The sequence below is a fragment of the Adelges cooleyi genome, unplaced genomic scaffold (assembly GCF_023614345.1).
Source record: "Adelges cooleyi isolate 19-005CV unplaced genomic scaffold, UGA_ACOO_1.1 ACOO_flye_CR_arks_rails_tigmint_CR_PRNA_8, whole genome shotgun sequence".
Lineage (NCBI taxonomy): Eukaryota > Metazoa > Arthropoda > Insecta > Hemiptera > Adelgidae > Adelges > Adelges cooleyi.
The window spans coordinates 3,792,707-3,812,919 of NW_026096513.1; the positions used below are offsets into that span (position 1 = coordinate 3,792,707).

The following is a 20,213-nucleotide window of genomic DNA, read 5'->3' on the forward strand; positions in this document are numbered from 1 at the left end:
GGTAAACTATTTATTAGGAGACAAAGTAAAATAATGTATTACGTTTGGTATGGTTCAATGTTATTACATTATAAATAATAGAGAGTAGCTCATCGATGCGGCGGTAACGCATTGGCAATTTAAATTTCATTGGAGGGTATAAACTGAAAATCTCTGAATCTATATCCTTCACAAGACGCCTCGGACGACTTGCAAGCGTGGCATTTGCACGAGGTGGCTTGCTGAAAAACATACACTTCTGTTCCTGGTTCGACTCCCGGCTCGCAGTTCCTCAGTATGTACCTGGTCAACTTCCGGCCCCCGTGTATGCACACCGGATGATGCGAACGTTTGTAAGGAAACCGCCAGTCGGACACCTGCGGATAAACGCAATGATCCGTTAAACAATTTTATGACTATCAAAATATATCCAAAGTACTGTTACACCCGAGGTAGGCGATGCAATAACAATAAATCATCGCCTATTCTGTGTCCACAATACTTTCATTCGTAGGCTTACGTATTTTCTGTCTTAACTATCGTGTAGTCGGTTTTTAATTTCCCCCCCCCCTCCTTTTTTGCCTACAGCTCAATTCTCAAGTCGCCTTCTATCGAATAAATCTATTCCTATTTCTACCCAAGTCGCTAGTTATTCCATAATGACGTAAGTCTATTTTAAAATTTGTATGGAAGGTACTTCCATATTTTGATGTTTTTCATGCATTTTAAATTTAGACATTGGCCAACTCTTGCTTTCATTTATTATCTGTACTATCACTACAGACTTATCAATTCAAGTATTACAATTACTTCGACTTTAATAACAGTGTTCGTAAATCACTAATTTTCATTTTTTTACCTCAATTACTTCATCCTAGTTGTTAATACTGATATATAACTTTATCTATATTTGTATTACTACTCAACTTGAACTCCAAGTATTTCATTTTACACCTAGTAACCAATAAATCTCATTTCTCCACAAAAACTACTACATTATATAAAAATGCACAGTGTTAACAAATTTTTATAGTTTATGGCTCTAATAAGGTTATGCTAATAAAAACATAATATTAATGTTTGATATATTCCTATTTTTACCGAGAACATGGACAATAGTCAATACATGATTAACTCGCTGCTCACTATACTTACACATATTCGATTGCTTTTGTACATATTATTTAACATTTTAGTATAATGACTATAATTTAGTTATGATAGTCAGTAATTATATATTATCAATTTAGCGTTAGTTTATTGATGAAATCATTGTTAGTTTTAGTTATAAGTTATAACTTATAACTAATGATAATATCTGCTAGAATGAATCATTCATGTAGCGAATAGAAATAAAATATTCAAGTTTTGCACCAATCTTACACTATGCCGAAAATTCACGTTTGAAAGCCGTTCAAATAAAGGTTACTTAATACCTAAGTAGGTAATAATGTTTTATACGTTTTACAAAACACGAGTTGCTATTCAAAACAACACAACCAAAGAACAAACCACGGTGAGGCCCATGTTGCGTGCACCTGGTATAATATGCATTTTTTTCTTGGTAAATTGATTGTTAAAAATTCAATTTCTTTTGGATATTTATAAATGTTTTGGGGTAATCCGTAATGCAAAACGTGTATGGTGTTTATGCTCAAGTGGAGAAATGACATGAGAACGGTGTGCTGAATAAGGTTTAAAAATATTATAATTTCAGTAAATGGATCTCCGGTAAGCAACACATTAAAATAACAAGTTGTACATTGTGGAAAAGGTGACAGTGTTATTTATAGTGCTGGGGGGGGGGGGGTTCTTCGTACTACATAAACATAATACTAAGCTTGATGCCGGCATTAATGTCTTAAGCTTACTGTGTTCTGGGTTGCTCTAAGTGTTCTCTGAAAATTGCATACATCTAAACTAAAAGTAATATTATATATTCTCAAAATGAAGACCAGCGGAATTACAATAAGTGTACTGCCTGAATAAGATGCAATCAAGTAAAATTACACTAAACTTTTTATTATAGCCAGAAACGGAAAATACGTTTTTTACTTTGAATGCTAGTCCTGAGTAAATAAGATATCTTTTTATTCAGAATGGATAAATAATAAAATGTAACAAGAAAAACTATCTTTGATAATGAAATAAAATCGAATTAAACGAAGTTGATTTTATTGAAATATAAAATATCAAATAGTCAACAACACATAATATTGTATACAATTTAATAAAGTGACAATTTACAGAGACTAATTTTTCCATTTTTTTGGAGGGAGGACTTTGGCTCTGCAATATTTAATAATCTTTTTTTGTGTTATTAATTTTGATATACTTAAATGTCAATATTTTATTGTTTTTTTAGCTAATAGTGCTGTGTTAGTGTTATATAATTACCTCGTTAGAATCACACCGTCCCCAGCAAGACATCACTTCAATTTCGTCGGAACATGACCTGCCATTTATGTCTGTGTTGGACACTTGGAAGGCATACAGTTTTTTGTTACAATCTAATGCATTTGTCTGTGGTTCGTCCAATAACATATCTTGTCCGGCAATAGATGCAGACCACAAAACCGCCGAGCATAATGTGCAAAATAAAAACATGTACATCATTGGTACGCTAAACATAATAAAAACAAATTATTATAGTTAGTCTACTAATTCATATAGTCAATTTGGATATTCTTAAAAAATATAGTTGTACCAATTACAGCTTTGTGTTAAGAATTATATAACACGTTTACAATGAACTTGATAATCATATAATATCATTGTTAGTTTTATACATTTATCCTACTGTAATATTGACATAGAAATATTATTTAAAACAATTACAATAAATTATGTATTATTTCTTAAAATCATATAGGCGTTATTATAAATACTATATGTAACAAATTTCATGTTAAACTGTCTAACACCGTCGAGGGTGGGGGTGGGGTTAAAAATATGTAAATGGTGGTTTTTTTATAAACATTAATAGCTAACCACCAGTTGTACTAATATCGAGTAAGACTATATAGTAAAAATCTCGACATAAAATAATTTTCAAGACAGGTTTATAATATCCATGGAAAATTCAATTTTTATTCGTTTACAAACAATTGTTACTGTTCGACTACGGTGTGAGAGAAGTTTATATATTATTATTACAGAAAGTTTACCTTATAGCTGCTGAACATGGTGATGTAAACGCTACGAGAGCTCGTGGACATCAAAAAAACAAATAAATGAAAAGAAAGAACAATTGCCGGACAAGAATGATGGTCGAAAATACTGAGACAAATGCCAGTTTTCTCACGGTCTAGTCGAGCTTATTAACTATAACGATATCAGTCCCGTGTAGGAGTGACAATGCAAAACAAACACACCATTAATAGGCTATCGGCTCATCCGTTTGTGGGCAGCTAATAAAAGGTCGGACGACCATTACCATGGTTTCTGGCTATTTCAAAAGCCTCTGAGTCTCCTGTCCGAGTCAAATATTAATGACCGACCGACCGCTGTTAGTGGGTGGAAAAAGATGCGCCGAGAGATTAATGTCTCCGTTTACACTACTCGCCAAAGTACACGGACCAGTTTTATTTTTATAATTTTCCTCTTAGAAGTTTATTATTATTTTTTTACGAATCAAATTGGCGCCAACGAAACCGCATCCCAGACGAACTTGTTAGACGTGACGATCCAAGGACACACGTCACTATGGATAATATACAAGTCGGTTAGCGTGACGAAACCTTTGCGGATGACGTGCATTTCTAGTCATCGGTCATCTGAATTGCGTTTCAAAAGCGAATTCTTTTTAACAGTAAGCGTTTATTGAAAACGACGAAAGAGATTAAAGGAACGATTTATACAGCCGGTAGGAGGACAATTTATAAAGACGAATGTGTTGCAACGATCCGCCGTTTATATTAATAATAATATAGTCATTGCAAACTCATATGTTCGTTCAGTGCTTTTTATCAACTATTCGCATATTCTGCAATTGAATTGTATAGCCTGGGTAGACCCGATTACAGTAAATTGAGATAGAAAAAATAGCCACGTTATCTGTAAGAATCCGAGTATGACATGTCGTACACGTGCTGTAGTATATGCAGTTATTTTTATACCAGATGATTTTCTGCTATTCAAGCAACACAGTTTGACGCGGTTTTCATTGTAAAAAAAACCAAATAGAAACTCAACGATTGGACGGCTTTAGAAATTTGTAGCTGCAAAAAAAATACAGATCGTGTGCCAAATTGAGGTCAAATCTGTGAAGTTTATAATATATTTTATGAAATTAATAACAAACATATTATGTAAAACTCAGTGAGTTCAGAAATATTATTAAAAGGTATAGTATGTCAATGAATAATATACTCCGAAACGGCTGATGAGAGTTATATGACGTACAAATTTTGGGTAGTTAATTGTTTTAATTCCGTCTAATATCTGCACATTATCTGGAGGAAATTCGTGTAACGGATTTATGCACAATTTATGTTGGTATAAAAGATTAATAGCGCATAAATATTCATAAAAACATTAATATACATAAATTATCGTACGGTACGGACGAGTGATGTAATTTGAGAAAAAATATAATATTGTCCGTTCATTTATAATTAGCTTTAATGTATTTTTCGGATAATAAACATAAAATTACTGTTTTTTTTTTGCAAGCATGGTGTATTGACTTAACCATATGCACTATTGTTTTTAACTTTTAAGTTTAACTATCGTAACGAAAAATGTTTTGATTGCAAAGCGTTGTCAGTAAACTACTTACCCAAAAAATGTGTCGGAAACGAGACTAAATAAAAATGTATGAAATAGTATTACATTGCGTTATCGACTATTCAGAAACGTTTCTAAAATACTTTATAAACGTTGGCCTAGGATTGCTGGAAATAAAGCATTATTGTTTTATGAATAAATGAAGAATACTTATGATATTATGTTATTCAAATTTTTGAATAAAGTACACAATGTTTTGTGTAAAATTATTAGACATTTTATCCCGCTACATATTATGTGTAAAGTTGGCTACCTTTATAACATCCTGTATGTAATATATGTTTAATTTTTAATCTTTTTTCATATAAAAAAAGCGTAGGATTTCCTTTATAAAGTCATAAAGTCATAAGTGAATAATCATAACATACCTAAGTCATTTAAAATTGTTTATTTTCTTTTAGCTTTAATGTGAAATGCTGTGATGGTTATACATGTAACACAATTTTTAATTAAATTCTGAATCATAATTAGGCACCTGAATAATATTAGTTACAACTGATAACTATTTATAGGATTTATAATTCTAATTAAAGATCAAATACATAAATGCAATTATTGTATTGGTCGACTAAAAGTTTTACATTAAATTTATTACGACTCGTCAATTTTGTCTATTAAAAACTAATTTTTTCTTATCACGTATCTGGAATTAGACGAGTTATCAGAATGTACAGTGTTTCTAAATCATAGGTACTTCCATGAATACGATGGAGTTTAATACATAAGGTGACCGACCACGAAAACACTTTACATTTGCAAAAAGGCAAAATAATATTAATTTTTCAACAAAATTTTTTTTAACTTATGTAACATGTTTGTGGGTGTATGCCATTTATTTTACGGCAATTTTCGAAAAAAAAAAAATTAATTTAACTTGATTTTATGTAATATTATGTTTGTAGGTGTAAGCCATTTACTTCAAATAGCAAAGACTAAAGTAGTGGGTGTTTCATGTTGTTTTCGTCTCATGTTTAATTTGGATTTTCCGCATTATAAGAAAACTCGATTAATAACCGACGAATGTGTGTATGGATATAAGTGAACTTATAGTCTACAAGTTAAGTAATGGCTGACATTTATGTCATTATGAATGGCATCTAATGATGACGTTAGAATCAAAGTTTTATTATGAATGTTTCGAAGTTTTATGCAGTAATAATAATGTGATTTCCATTGCAGATAGTACACGAGACAGACATACATAAATAACGTTTAAATTGCTCTTTTATTTTTGTATCTACAATCGAATGAATTCAAATAAATACACTTGCGCATCATGGGACGTCACTGCATATAGATAGTGGCTTTATTAAAATGTTTATTTAATCATCAGTAAAAATCATTAGTTATCTTGTTTTGAAAAAACTAAGTGATTATATATTTCTCACAAGAACGACGATTTTTTTTGTTTAAAGTTTTATTTATAGTAATTTTTATTATATGTATATTAGAAAAACAGTATTGACGTATCAACCCTTATTTATAATTTAGCTCCATTCTCTTCAACAACAAGTTTGGGACAAATATAACAGGTAAAATATTATTGACCAATACAGAGGATACCGCTTGTTTTTCGAAGTTGATTAAGTACTAATGAAAAGTTTTCATTACAATAAATAAAAGTTCGAATTTCTTTCGTATTGATACATTTTTTTTATAATGAACACGTCTTGATCTAAAAAAAAAAAATATTGTCAACTAATTGTGTTACATCAACATTGAAGACGGCACTCAGGTTATGCAATTTCGATACATATGCGCGTATGGTTATAACTTAGATTTTAGATGAAACTTTATTTAAAAGGTAATTTTTTAAAACTATATAATTAATACAAATTTACTCCTGCATTGTTATTTCATATAAGGTATACTAAGAGTTTACTTGAAAATTAATACATACGACGTTAATATTTGTTTCATTATCTCAACTTAACTTATCACCATAGATAATAAAACAACCTACTAACAGTTTGTTTAATATAATTTTTAATTCTATAATTTATTCATATAAAATTATTATAGTCTACACTTGTTTTTATATCAAATCTACAAGTGTGTGTGTGTGTATGAATTTCACAAAAAAATCTGTAACTTTTAAGTTATATTTTGTTCTTTTTCTAAGATATTAAATCTCGATTGATCGTTATCGATAATATAAATATTATCTATTGCTATAAAGATAACCATTGTTCTTTCGAGTAATTCTAAATTAAACGGTTTGCGAAATTAACTGTATAGTAGTATTGTAGCGCATTAGCATTGTACTTAAATATTTAAGATTTTAATCAATAAATTTCATAACATTCCACGAAATTATGCTTTTAGTTTGCAACCACAATCTGGTAGATATAACCGCTTGTGTAAATGTTACACTAAGTTTTTAAGCTGGAACTTATTATTCAACAAAAACAACTAATCAAATTGTATGAGTATTAAAAGGGATTCAAAACAAAGCACCAGCCGCTAAAAAAAATACAGAATCGTTGCAATACAACCTATTTGCATTTCTACACAAATTGTGTAACAATAGTTCAGTTTTTTTAAAAAATTTTAATCGTGTTCATTGATTTTGTAGAATGGTTTGATAATTACTTATTTGTTGTTTATATTTTTAAGAAATATATTGTTTGATTTAACTATAATTTTGAGATTAAATGGCTAAATAGTTCATTAATGTAATTATTTGGCTACTTTTAACTTTACTGTTATGTAAGAGGCCGATTTTAATTTAAAAATTCAGTTTCTTGTAATTAAATAAATTAAATTGCAATTTTTTCAATATTACAATCCAATTTTTTTGCTAAAAGAAATCAAAAAAATCAAAAATCTGTGTCCTACATAACCTAGTGAAGTTGCCAAAGAACTCATATATTTTTACAGAATTAAACTTGGACCATCCTATGTAGTCAGAATTTTGTCTGGCTTTTTGGTGTAAATCGTAAAAAAACAGACCGCATGCAATCCCTTTAAGTGTAACACTAAAATCGGGAAATAAAAAATTATAGCTTTGATAGTCGTTAAGCTTTTTTAACAGTGCACTGTTTACTTTAATGATCTACGCTGTAAATCGTTTTTTTAATAGCACCTGTAAAATATAATATAAGCATTGCATTTAAAAAAAGGCCCACTGATTTATCAATAATAGACAAATAACAATATATAATATACTCGTATATTATATAGTATAATTGAATAGATGAATACGTTTTTTTTTGTTAAATAAAGTACAATGGATCATTTAAAAGAATACAACCCTTTTAGTTAAAATACATTTTTTTTTTTTCAGTACATATTATTTAATTTGACAATTTATTTTGTGTAATATACCATGGTGGGCCAAAAATAACAATTATCGTAAAAGTTTCATAACATGACTTTTGGCACACCGGTATAGGTATGTATATTCAGGTTTATCTTAAACGTATTTAACTTTGACTTCTGAATGTTGTAGAGAAAAAGATATTTTAGTAAATTATGCTTTAAATGTTTCTCATTTCAGCTATTTTTGATTATTAAATAACGTTTTAATGTACTATAAAGTTATAATAAGGCAATCAGGCATACAAATAAAAAAAAAACAAGTAACTATATGTATTCTGCTATAAACACTATATTTGTTTCAGAAGTCAACCTGATGCCATAGCTACAATTTTAATTAGTTTGAAAGTAACAAAAAGTTTCTAAAATAAACACACTGATTTTGAGCAATATTGATCTTTGTTTTATAAACAATAATAATAAAAGCCTTTGCAGTGATCCTAACTACAGCTAATATATTTTTTTAATTTTGTAACAGTGCCAACATATATAACAATAAGTTCTACTTACCCCATATCATTAAAATATTTATAAAATATTAGATACAAATAATTTTTATTCACAGAATAAATTTATACGAAACTAATTTTAAATACTTTTTATTTATTAAATATTTTTTATTAATTGTTTATTTTATTAAGTTTAATTTCTTCTACCATGATTTGTTATCAAGTGCAATATTAATTTTAAATCGCATTTTAGTCATTTTTTTAATGGTTTTGAGAGAAATTCGGTATCAGCATAAAAGATCCTTTGTGTTATGAATCAGACGTCTTCGTATTCAAAAAGCTAGCTTTTAATATAATCTTCATTATTCACTTATATTTTTAGATAATAATAAAATGATAACGCAAATAACTAAAAAAATATATGCTTCTTAAATACACGTACACGTTTATATTATTTTATACATTTTGTAATGCGGTTAAAGATGTAGAATTTTCATTACAAATTTAATTATAGTATTTATTAACACAAATATTGTAATGGATTAATTTGAACCATTCTAGAGATAAAACAACAATAATTTTGAACGTTATCTATTAAAATTTATTATTAATAATAGTTTGATCATTATACTTTACCTTAAGTCTAAAATAGCCAATCGTAATTTTTGTTTAAACAAGTTAGACTACTATTCATTGTATACATTCTTGCATACGTTGTTTATTCTAAGCAATTATATCTCTACTTTGCTATTTCAAAAATGTTACACTTGTTCATCGAATTTAGTGTTCATTTGCAAAAATTGTCGAGTATGGAATTGATCCAAAGTACAACGTACATGTTTAGATTATTTCATTGAGACAAGTTTTCTGTATTGCCTGTAATAAATAAAATCTCTTTCATAAATTATCATTTCCTTACGTAGTATTTTTTCAGAAATATATAGTATATATACATATGTGTCAAACATTTAGTATTGGAATATTGCCAAAAATCCATTATACAACTAGAATTTTCTACGGTTTTCATGTTTGTTATGTTTTTGTCCTTGTACCAACTACGATTTATGCTTATCGATTTAACATTCAATTATTTTCTTTCAAAAAACTAATATATACTTTTAACAGTTCACTGTCGTATGACTCAAGACTCAAGTTTGATATTTTAATCAATAAGTTCAGATTTTTTAACATTTATGGGTAAGTCTTTATTTAAAACTGTAAGAAGTATCAGCATCATTCGGTTTTTTAATAAACTGGTAGGCTTTTCAAAATATATCTGCGGTTCATAGAAGATATATGTATTTTTTTCTTAAACTGAATTGTAAGTGGATATATCGATACATCAAATTACTCGCCAAAGGAAACTGGCGTCCGGACTTTCGACCAACTTTCTGAGGACTGATTTATTCAAACACAATTGTCGGCATATGAGATATACGGTGAGTTATATTTTGTATTGTCAAATTGTATAGTGGGTACCGCGAATAATAATGCTGCCGCTGATTTTTATTGCAATACAAGTGACATTTCAAAATGATCTTAAAAGGCAAATATTTCTTTAATAAAAGTCAACACGTGATTTATTTACGACTTTTTTCAAATATGTAATATGTTCAAACTTACAGACATCAATCAGTGAATTGTTTTTTTCTTACATTGTTTTTTTGTACATATCAATACTTTTAATTTAGATATGTATAAACCAAAATGATCTGCTATTAGGTATTATGACTGATTAGTTGACAATTATAAATACATAGTTTTTAATGTTCTAGTTATATCATTTTATTTAATTGTATTGTAGTCAATTTGAAAAATGTATATATTTTTTTTTTATTCTCCTTTTAGAATATGAATGTATTGATTCTAATACATCATAAGATCACTTGTTATTTTATTGTCATTATAAATCTGTAATTCTATTTGGAACGTTCACTATTAGTTGTAACTAACAAAACTAACTCTCTAAAGAGCAAATTAATAATAAAAAAGTGTAGTTATTTCATTTAATTACCATGAAATGTGTAACATAAATAATATCAAATCTGTATCAAAATGTTTATCATACAATAATAAGTACAAACACATGTACAACAATATCAGAGTAATAAGGATTATTACGGATAAATAATTAAATAAAGAATAAAAGTCGATGAACAAACGGGTATTATAAAAGAACTACTACCCGTTGCAAGCAGGTATTATTGTACTAAGCTTGACATCAAAACGTCTGCTTAAAATAAAAAAAGCCCGCAATTTACACAGCCTGCCTTTTGTAAAATAGTTATCATTTTGTATAATTAAAAACACAAAACACGTTTAAAAATCCATTTTAAAACTAACAAGAACACTTTAACGGTTTTATTTTTAAATTAAACTCATTACTTTAATATTATTTACAGGTATTATATGAATTAACATGTATCACAAAAAATGTATTTAAGTACAATAACATAAGTATTATTTAATAATTTGGTGACTATGAGTTTTGCAATTACAACATCATCAGGATACTGTTTATAAATAGTTTTAAAAATGTATCTAGCCATAATAAAAGCCCATAAAAAAATATATTTTTAAGGTACCAAAAATTGAGTTATAGTTATTCTAATTTAGTTATAACATTTCGTTTTAAATTTACAATATATTGATTTCAAAAAACTACTCTGGTTACCAAATAATATACATGAGAAAATATTATGGCATTGTTTTTATATGGATTTTTTGTTTTCTATTAACATATTAATTATATTCAGGTTATTTTAACAAGGTGTAATTTATTTGAAAACTTTTCTACTACTGTATGATGCCAAGTCGATCAGTTTTAATTAAATACTTTTATTATTATTTACAGCTGCAGCTTAAAAAAAAATGTGAATGTTATTTTTCCTAAACTTAGTTAAGAAAAAAGCACTTGAAATACAGTTCTATTATTATGGAGTAGTTTCGTTGTGTAATTGATATAGTTATTGGTAACATTTGTTTCAGTGTTCTCAACAACGATAATATCAGTATTTATAACAAAATGAAAAATAATAACATATATTTATATTTTTTAAATTAATTAACAGTTAGAATAAAAATGTAGGTATGTCAACTGTGTGATGTCATTATTTAGTCATTTGATTGGATTAGATGCAAACAAATAAGGACTAACATTAGGGATGTAAGTACCTAATGCCTTTTCACAAAATAAAGATGCTGCAATCATGTTTTACTTTAAAAAATTATTTATTTCATGCATGTTTACGCATGTTTTACTATAAGTCTAGAGTTAATGTTTTTTTTAAATATTATTTATGATTATTTTTTCATTTTAGTTTCGGTGTTTTGTTGATATTTTGAAAATAAATGATCTATCATAACATGTTATTTTAGTGCCTTGTGTTAAATTATTCGACGAGCGGAATAGTGTAGGTGTAGACAAATACTAAGGTTTAAGTTTGCAGTATTAATTAAAGGGAAGTATTATGTCTAGTATGTATACTATATAAAATTATATTATATCGAAATTTAACCTTTTAAACTAATTGGCAAGATTATTTTTAAATTTCTAAAATTGTTACTCTTTCGATTAATTAGGTTTGATGGATTTTATACATATAATATTAATAACAATATTGTATAATATATAAAAGTTACTATTAATCGGCATCACCCCGCCCTAGTCTTTTTTATCGGATACACAGGGGTGCATTGTTAGATACAAATAGGTAGCACATAATATTACAAAATCGAATTTATGTAATTGTTGAGATAAATTAATATTACAAAATTTTAATAATGAAAAAGAAAACAACATGACATGTCATTATCGTACAGTACCTGTTGCTATTTATAACATACAGTAAACTATTGTTTATTTCGAGTATTGACTTTTCCATAAAGTTTATCCATTAACCCACATTATTGTTTACTTCAGGTCCTATCTCCGAAGAGAACAACTCGAAACTCAAAAGGCTTCAAAACAGGTGATAATTTGTTAATTATTGAAATATTAAACTACACACCTATTAAGGGAATTGCATGCGGTGTGTTTTTAAGGAGTTTTGTGTAGGCATTATTTAAGAAGTGGTTTCAGTAAATTTGAATGACCATGTTAATTAATTTTCTAGTTAACCAGTAGGTTCTTCAAGGTATTATTTTTAATTTATAACAATTTTTCTATAAGTAAAACTTAAAAGTTATTTTGGCTTATTTTAGACTAAAAAGGTGGACAAAATGTCTGCTACTTAGGATAATCCAATTTCAATTCTGTAAAGAGTTTCGAGTTCTTTGGCTACTCTACTATGTTATGTAGGAAGCCGATTTTAGTTAAAAAGTCTCAGTTTTTGGTAATTAAATAAATTAAATTTGCAATTTGTTCAATATTAAAACCCAATTATTTTACAGAAAAAAAATCAAGAATCCATTTCCTACATAACCTAATAAAGTTGCCAAAGAACACGTATATTTTTACAGGATTAAAATCAGACCATTCTAAGTAGTAGAAATTTTGTCTGAATTGTTGTTCTAAAAGGTAAAAACACCGACTACATGCAATCTCCTTAAATGACTCAAGCTAACTTAAAAAAAAGCTTATTATCATATTTAATTTGTACTCGGCGGTATTGCAATTATAACTTTGTATGCATACTTATTGCCTACCTTGTACGCCTCACAAAGCAACAAGAAAAAACGGCAAATAGTGTACAAGTGTAAACATAATATTATTTATACCACGTCAGTTCCAGCCATTGTTCTGATGAACATTTTTTTTTAAGGAGGCCATTTTTGTTTCAAAATATTGTAGTCTTTACTATAGTAGTTTTTACTTTTTATTTCACTTTACTCTTTTAAAAAGATATGTTTTTTTTACCATTAATGCGTTTGTATTGTTTAGTCTCCGGTTGAGTGTAATCGACCAACACGGTAGTTAATCCATGTTATGTTTTCTATACGAATAAAAAAAGTACGCCCTCAATGGTATTTTTTGTAGTTTTTAATGTAGTGAAAATTAAATCGAGTTATTACATTTTTTTATAACACTATAAAATTTAACATTTTATGTACAAGAAGTAAGAGGACATAAGGACTATACTCGTATTATGAAAATATTTATCTGTTACCTATTGATTGTTGATTCATTCACACGTCGAAATTTAATACCTGTGAATTGAATACATTTAATATGTAATATTCTTTTTTTTTTGTTTTGGTGCCTTGAAATTAAAAAAAAATGTTTTGCCTACAGCTTTTAGAGAAATATTATATATGTTATAATCGCAATTTAAATCTACCTTTAATCTCATTTTCAGACCCTAAGTTACAAAACTACGCTCGAAAAAGTGAAATAAAGGAAAAATTTCAACCCCATATTAGGGGGAAACTGTTTTTTATATTATTTTACTTTATTAACGTATGTCGATAGTGTCATAGCAAAAAAAAAAATTAACTTAGTATTTTGGAACAATTAGACCATTAATAAAGTACCTTTTAAGCAGTAGTTCGTAGGACGAAGGGAAACTAAACCTGACTGTTGTACGGTTTGATTCTATATTGTATTGTGTACACAAGAACTTGGTAGCATTGCAACAATGTGTAGTAAACGATGACGATAACTCATAACTGGTATATTGTAAAGTGTAAAATAGGGTTTGTTATAATATTATATTACCTGGTTGTGTGCAGTCTACTATCTGCGAACGACGGGGGCTTACAGCACGAAGACGACGACTGCAGCGGACCGGTGAAATATTTAAAATATAATTTATCTCTCTTCTGGGGGGTCGGACGCGACGACTATAAGGCAGTACGCAAAACGGACTTTTATGTAAAAAAAAATTAATTAAATAAAATCCCAACTATCGAGATTTCAACTGTTGTGGAAGGATGACCGACGGCACTGCAAACGGTGGCCGTTAAACGCGTGCGAGGGCGAAGCTGTATGAGCGGTATGCGGCCAGCCGATATCCGTCTTTGGTGCCGGTCGTGTTTGTTGCCCGTTTACGTTAGTCACCACTCGAACCGCGTGCGCGCCTTTTGCCGGCGTCCCATTGGCACGATAATTTTACCCGTTTGGTAAAGCTTTAAAAATACAAAAATTAAAACAAATTTAAAATATCGCAGTAAGCGTGTTTCTAGCATTATAGGATTGAAAAAAAAAAAATTACGCGTTTCCAAAGTCTTTTCACTAACAAGCGTGTGCAAAAGATTTGTAGTAAAGATTTAAGAAAAACCTTTGTTTTTTTTTTATCGCCTTGGAAATATATTGCTACCCCTATGTAAACCGTGATGTCGTGCTGATTTCCACTGTGATGACTATTCATATAGTATTTGCTTTATACTATACCTGCATTAATCGTGCTTACTCGACTGAAGCAGTAGTTGATCAAGCAGTTTCAATGTGTCGCATCTCACACAAGTAGAATTTAGAACAATCTCATTAAAACCAAATTACCTCGTGTACTTCAAAAAAAAAAAAAAAGGAACTAATAAAACAAAGCTTTTGTCATTCATTAGCTGTTTATGTAATTTGATCAAGAACATTGTCAATTTGTAAGACGATACCCACGTACAATTGTTTTTATTTTCATGCGTGTCACCCTACCCTTCCAAATGAGCTTACGAATGTATTTTAAAGTTCAAGTTTAAGTTACTTTTAAAAAACTAAAAAAAACGTTAAGGCGTGATTCTTTAATATAGACAATAACATAACGCTGTTTGTATAATTTCATTTTTATAGATACTCTTTCATAAATAAATTTCTAATGTTTTCATACTATATTGAAATTCAACGGAAATCATAAAAAAATTTAAAGCACCTTGGGATACCAAACAATATATTTTAATAAAGTTATTATAAATACTTTTTAATTGTTTACAACCAAATTGATGTTTTTTTCTATTAAATTTGTTTATTTATACTTATATAAATATTCTTGCTATTTCGAAAATAATGATACAACCTTCAAAAGTGTGTAAGGACTAAATTAACTGATATTACATTTTAGTTATTTTATTGCTTAGCTATGGATTTTAACTGCTTTAAACTTCAAAGTCATTTAAATACTTGACACCTCTCATGCTTAATTTGAATACAGAAATAATTAATCAACTATTAAATTTTTTTTTTTACAAAACTAATTTTTTTTTTTAATTTAGTAAATTCTTAATTATTTTATGCTTTTTTTTTGAATCGGGTAAAGTTTCCAAAATAAAGAAATTTAAGTCACAATGAAGTAAATTTACACATTTTAGATACAAAGGAACCCTAGCCTAATAATGCACTAAAATTATTATAGTTTTATCACTTTGAAAGTATGCTACTTAAATATCTAAGAATAAGAAAACAAGTTAGAATGTTGTAATTTAAGTATTTATAATAATTATAGGATTCATTTTTAAAAAATGTATTGTCATTTAGCACGATACAACGGTATGATTTTAGATATAAATGAACAATTGATACACGCAGATATAAAAAAATAGCTGTAGATAATTGTAGTTATAAACAGTATATTATTTTACGAGGATTTATTGAAGTAAATAGACTGCGCTCGGATGGGAAGGTTGTGTCTCGAAAAGCTTAAAGGCATATAGGCGTACGGGATTTAGCCAATTTATAAGTAAAGTCAAGTAAAATATATAGGTCATAATAATTTGTGATGTTGTTCTAGAATTTCTTATTGTTCACGGTAATATATGTTGTAACACGTTTTAAATAAAATTGCAATCCCGTTTTTGTAGACACAATTTTATATTAGGTATACGATATAATCCTAGAATCGTGTCGGCGAATAACAAATAAGAAAAAAATTTATATTTTTCTGTTGTTTGTTCAGCGTGATACCCGAGAGAGTGAAAAAGTTTTTTTATCTTTCACCGTTATAATCCCTACTGAGAATTCGAAAATTGTGTGTAGTCTGTATGATAACAAAGCGTCGCGTCGTAAAGTAGCATGTCAGAATGAGAATATTAAGAGGATTTAAATTAAGGACGTTTTTATTATATTTTATTAGCTGACAAATTTTACAAAAATGAAATTCTAATATTTGCACTTCGGTATTATTCCCAAAACGGGTACTGAAATCTTTCCCTAAAAATATATATTTTTTTTTTTACATTTTGAGTTAAAAGTAAAGTTATGCGGAGTGTTCAATTGTCTTGAATATCCACAAATCGTTTTTATTCCTCGGAAAAGTAAAAAAAAATTTACATTTAGAAAATGTATTTTATAATTTATGTATACAAGTATTAACATACAAATACATTTTGATATCTATATAGTTCAACATACAAATGATTATATACTACCTCAAAACGTTCTCGGATAGCTCATTTAAGTATTTAACTCGAAATGTGTTTGATTTTTATACCGATATTTTTTTGTACTAAATTCTTTCTCTCTAATCAGTGGCGTAGTTTGGTCATGTTTGTGGGGGGGGGGCTAAAAAAAAATTGCATACATTTTACTTATCACCCCCTCCATCCGCACCTATGTATGTAGCTGTATTTTAACTATAAAGACAATATCGTCAGAACAAAATTATATTATATTTATGTTTTGTAAGTTCTTAACATAGCGAGTCTCTTTTAAAATATATTCGTTTACTTGCTACCGTATAGTAGATGGCTCTGTATTAACCTGTTTAGTGATTAACTGCTGGTGTTTTACAAAACTGAACAACAGATATCGCTAGTGTAATCAAGAGTGGCGACGAAAACGATATTTAAACTAATTTTACAATATTTAATAATTGTTGTGACGCATTTTTATGTAATTTAATTTCTTATATTAAAAACATGAATAATAAAAATATATAGTCATTAAATTATTTATATATTGAATTGAACTAATGGTTTACTTAGCTTTAATTACAGAATACTATAATATCACCGTGCGTATAATATTTAATATATTAAGCATTAACTTTTCAGTTGATTTTTATATGTTTTAGTAAAAAAAACCTGTAAGTTACAGTAAGTAACAACGACTGTTGTTGCCATATTTAGTGTTGCTTTTTTTAGAGGCATCAGCAACGAGAGAATGAAACGATTAAGCTAACTCGAACATTATTGGAACTATAATTACATAGTTGTACTTAATCGACAGGTCTCATAAACAACGCTCGTTTTAAGTCCTATAAATAGTCGACCATGATGACCTGAAATTGATCTTCAAGCATAATGTATACTTTTACCATGAGTTGTAAGCACTGTTTTTTTCCCACGATTCTCACCTTCGAACGCTGCAGTTAATCCGGTGACCAGAATCCAAAATATACATTTCAATAAACTCAAACAATCGATCACAGTTTAGGCACATTTGACTTTTATGTCTAATGTATAAATATGGTATTGGAATTACCGCTAGTCTGTACGACAGAAGATGCTTTATGAAAGGAGACCAATCGCCTAGCGATAAAAGAAAAGAGCTGCAAAAACAATGCAAACATGATGTGGCATAGACTTTCCAGCTGAGATATCATGAAAAATATACCTAATATAAATCATACATTATCTCGGGATATGTAAAGCGTGTACACGTTAATACATTGGAAATATCAACGTTTATCTTGTGTTATTTAAGTAAATAAATAATACACGCACGTATGGCTTGAATAAGTGTGGAGATTATTGATTAATTTGTATTTATATGTTATACTAATAATTCGTGTAAAAAATAAATTAACGTAATATTTCTGTTTTATATGTAATTTGTTAATTTTATTTGTAATTGAACTTACTCAGTACTCATTGTAGTATTCTGCTTTGTATTTATATTCTGGTGTGATGTTGTATTATAGTAACGACTAATGATTAATGAGGTTAATTGTAATAAATAATAATCAATTCTAATGTACCCAGTACCGCTGTTATTACTGTTACTTTTTATAGCTAGTACATGGGACAATCGAGTAACTAAAAAACAAACAAAAAGTAAACGAACAGCTTTTAGCTGGATAAGTGATACAAAATAAACAGCATTGCGTATACCGATTCCATAATTTGAAATAATAGTGAAATTATGTATGAAAATGACATAAAAACAAAATTATATTTATAAAAAAAAAAGAATATAAGTAGAAAAACAATGATTGACTTCGAAATTATTGAAAATTTATTAAATCGCTATTAGGTTAAGTTTAGTTAATAATTAATGGTAATGGTTGCCAATTTGTAATGGGAATTTATGTTTTTAATAATAATTTTAGTAACCTAAATAGCAAGAAACAACATAATACCAATGTCTGTAGAATTCGAGTGGTCTTCAAATTTTTCTCTACTAAAAAAATTCAGAGTAGCCCATTATATCTTCTGATACTTTGGAGGTATCTTTAATAAAACCTCCAAAGTGGATAACAGGGATCTAAATATGAACTAAAACGAATTCTAGGCAAACATGTGCTTTTGTTCAATACATATTTGTTTCAATACAACAGTCTAAGGTGAGTAAAAGAAATCTTATGTATGTTTGTGATTGGACAACTTTTTTCTTTATTTCGTATTATTGTATGGATCGTTTAGAACTATAATGCACAAAGTAGAATAAATGGGTATATACTATATGTAATGCTGTAATAATAGTATAAGAAAAAATATTCTGAAATATAATAGCGACTGACTTGAAAGTAAAGTTCAAGGGCGCGCATTATAAACGATGTTTACGAACACAAATAGTTTTTAATAAAATCTTATGAATGATTACATTTATAAATTTATAAGAATTGGACATTTGGATATGAACAGATATATTGTTATTGTAAAGAAATAAAAATATGAGATCGAATAAGGAATTCAATTTGTATTTGATGTTATTTCCTTTAAAACCCAACTGCTGTTTTGGAAAAGACTTCAATGAAAAACTCCTAAATATTCAAACTGAAATAAACTACACAAATCATATTAATTATCTTTTAGCAGTCGATATTTGTAGTACTAGTTTCCTAGTAAGTATAGTTACTTGTTTAATTCACTATATACATATAGTCCATCACTTATGAGTAATAACCTTTCCCATATTATTATTCAAATAATTAATATTTTTTCGAAATGTCAATTGTCTGTTTCAAGTATGTAGTTTCGTTAAGTGTACCAGTCTACAATAAATAGTTTTCTGACGCAGACATTACATTGCAGTGGAAGTTTTACACAGGGTTTGTTTTATACTAAATTACACGAATTTTGAAATAAATGTCCCGTTACCACGGGTGACATCAAAGTTTGTTACTCGCACCAACTCCTTCAATATGTATAATAAGTACACAATGTCGTGGTATCCACAACTATAAAAATACGTTAATTGCTTCAGCACAGCGTTTGCAATAAGAAACACAGTTTTGGTTTGTAATAATAATATTTATTAAAAGTATTTTATATTAGATTACAGTTGCAATGGTTTGGGACTTGGATGAAATATTCTTATCAAAACAAATAACTTTTGTAGGTATGTTTATATTTGGTATGTTTATAATTTCTTAACCTAACCTAACCTTACCATTACATTAGCATTATCTTTATCGTTAACGTTATCCTCTTTTCTGTGAATCACAAAGACAAAAACCATGGTTACCACACATACCAAAGTTACTAAAAATACCATGGTTACCACACATACCAAGGTATGTGTATAACTACACATGACAAGGTTACTATATGCATCAAAATAAAATAACCAAACTAAAAATTACATAAATT

General features: G+C 28.3%; 1 protein-coding gene across 3 annotated transcripts in view; it reads right to left on the reverse strand.

The window, feature by feature from the left end:
• Window positions 1-20,213, reverse strand: part of LOC126845808 (thyrostimulin beta-5 subunit) — a 27,604-nt gene continuing 7,391 nt past the window's right edge. Inside the window, exons 1-3 of one of the 3 annotated variants that reach the window (XM_050584722.1) lie at window positions 14,191-14,455; window positions 2,377-2,602; window positions 1-356 (exon numbers count right to left, since the gene is read on the reverse strand). In XM_050584722.1, coding sequence (XP_050440679.1) covers window positions 120-356; window positions 2,377-2,595 — 456 coding nt within the window. In that variant the 5' untranslated portion in view covers window positions 2,596-2,602; window positions 14,191-14,455 and the 3' untranslated portion in view covers window positions 1-119. Of the gene's footprint in view, window positions 357-2,376; window positions 2,603-9,170; window positions 9,264-14,190; window positions 14,456-20,213 lie in introns of those variants that run through there. The other 2 variants (XM_050584724.1, XM_050584723.1) reach the window with 2 other exon arrangements.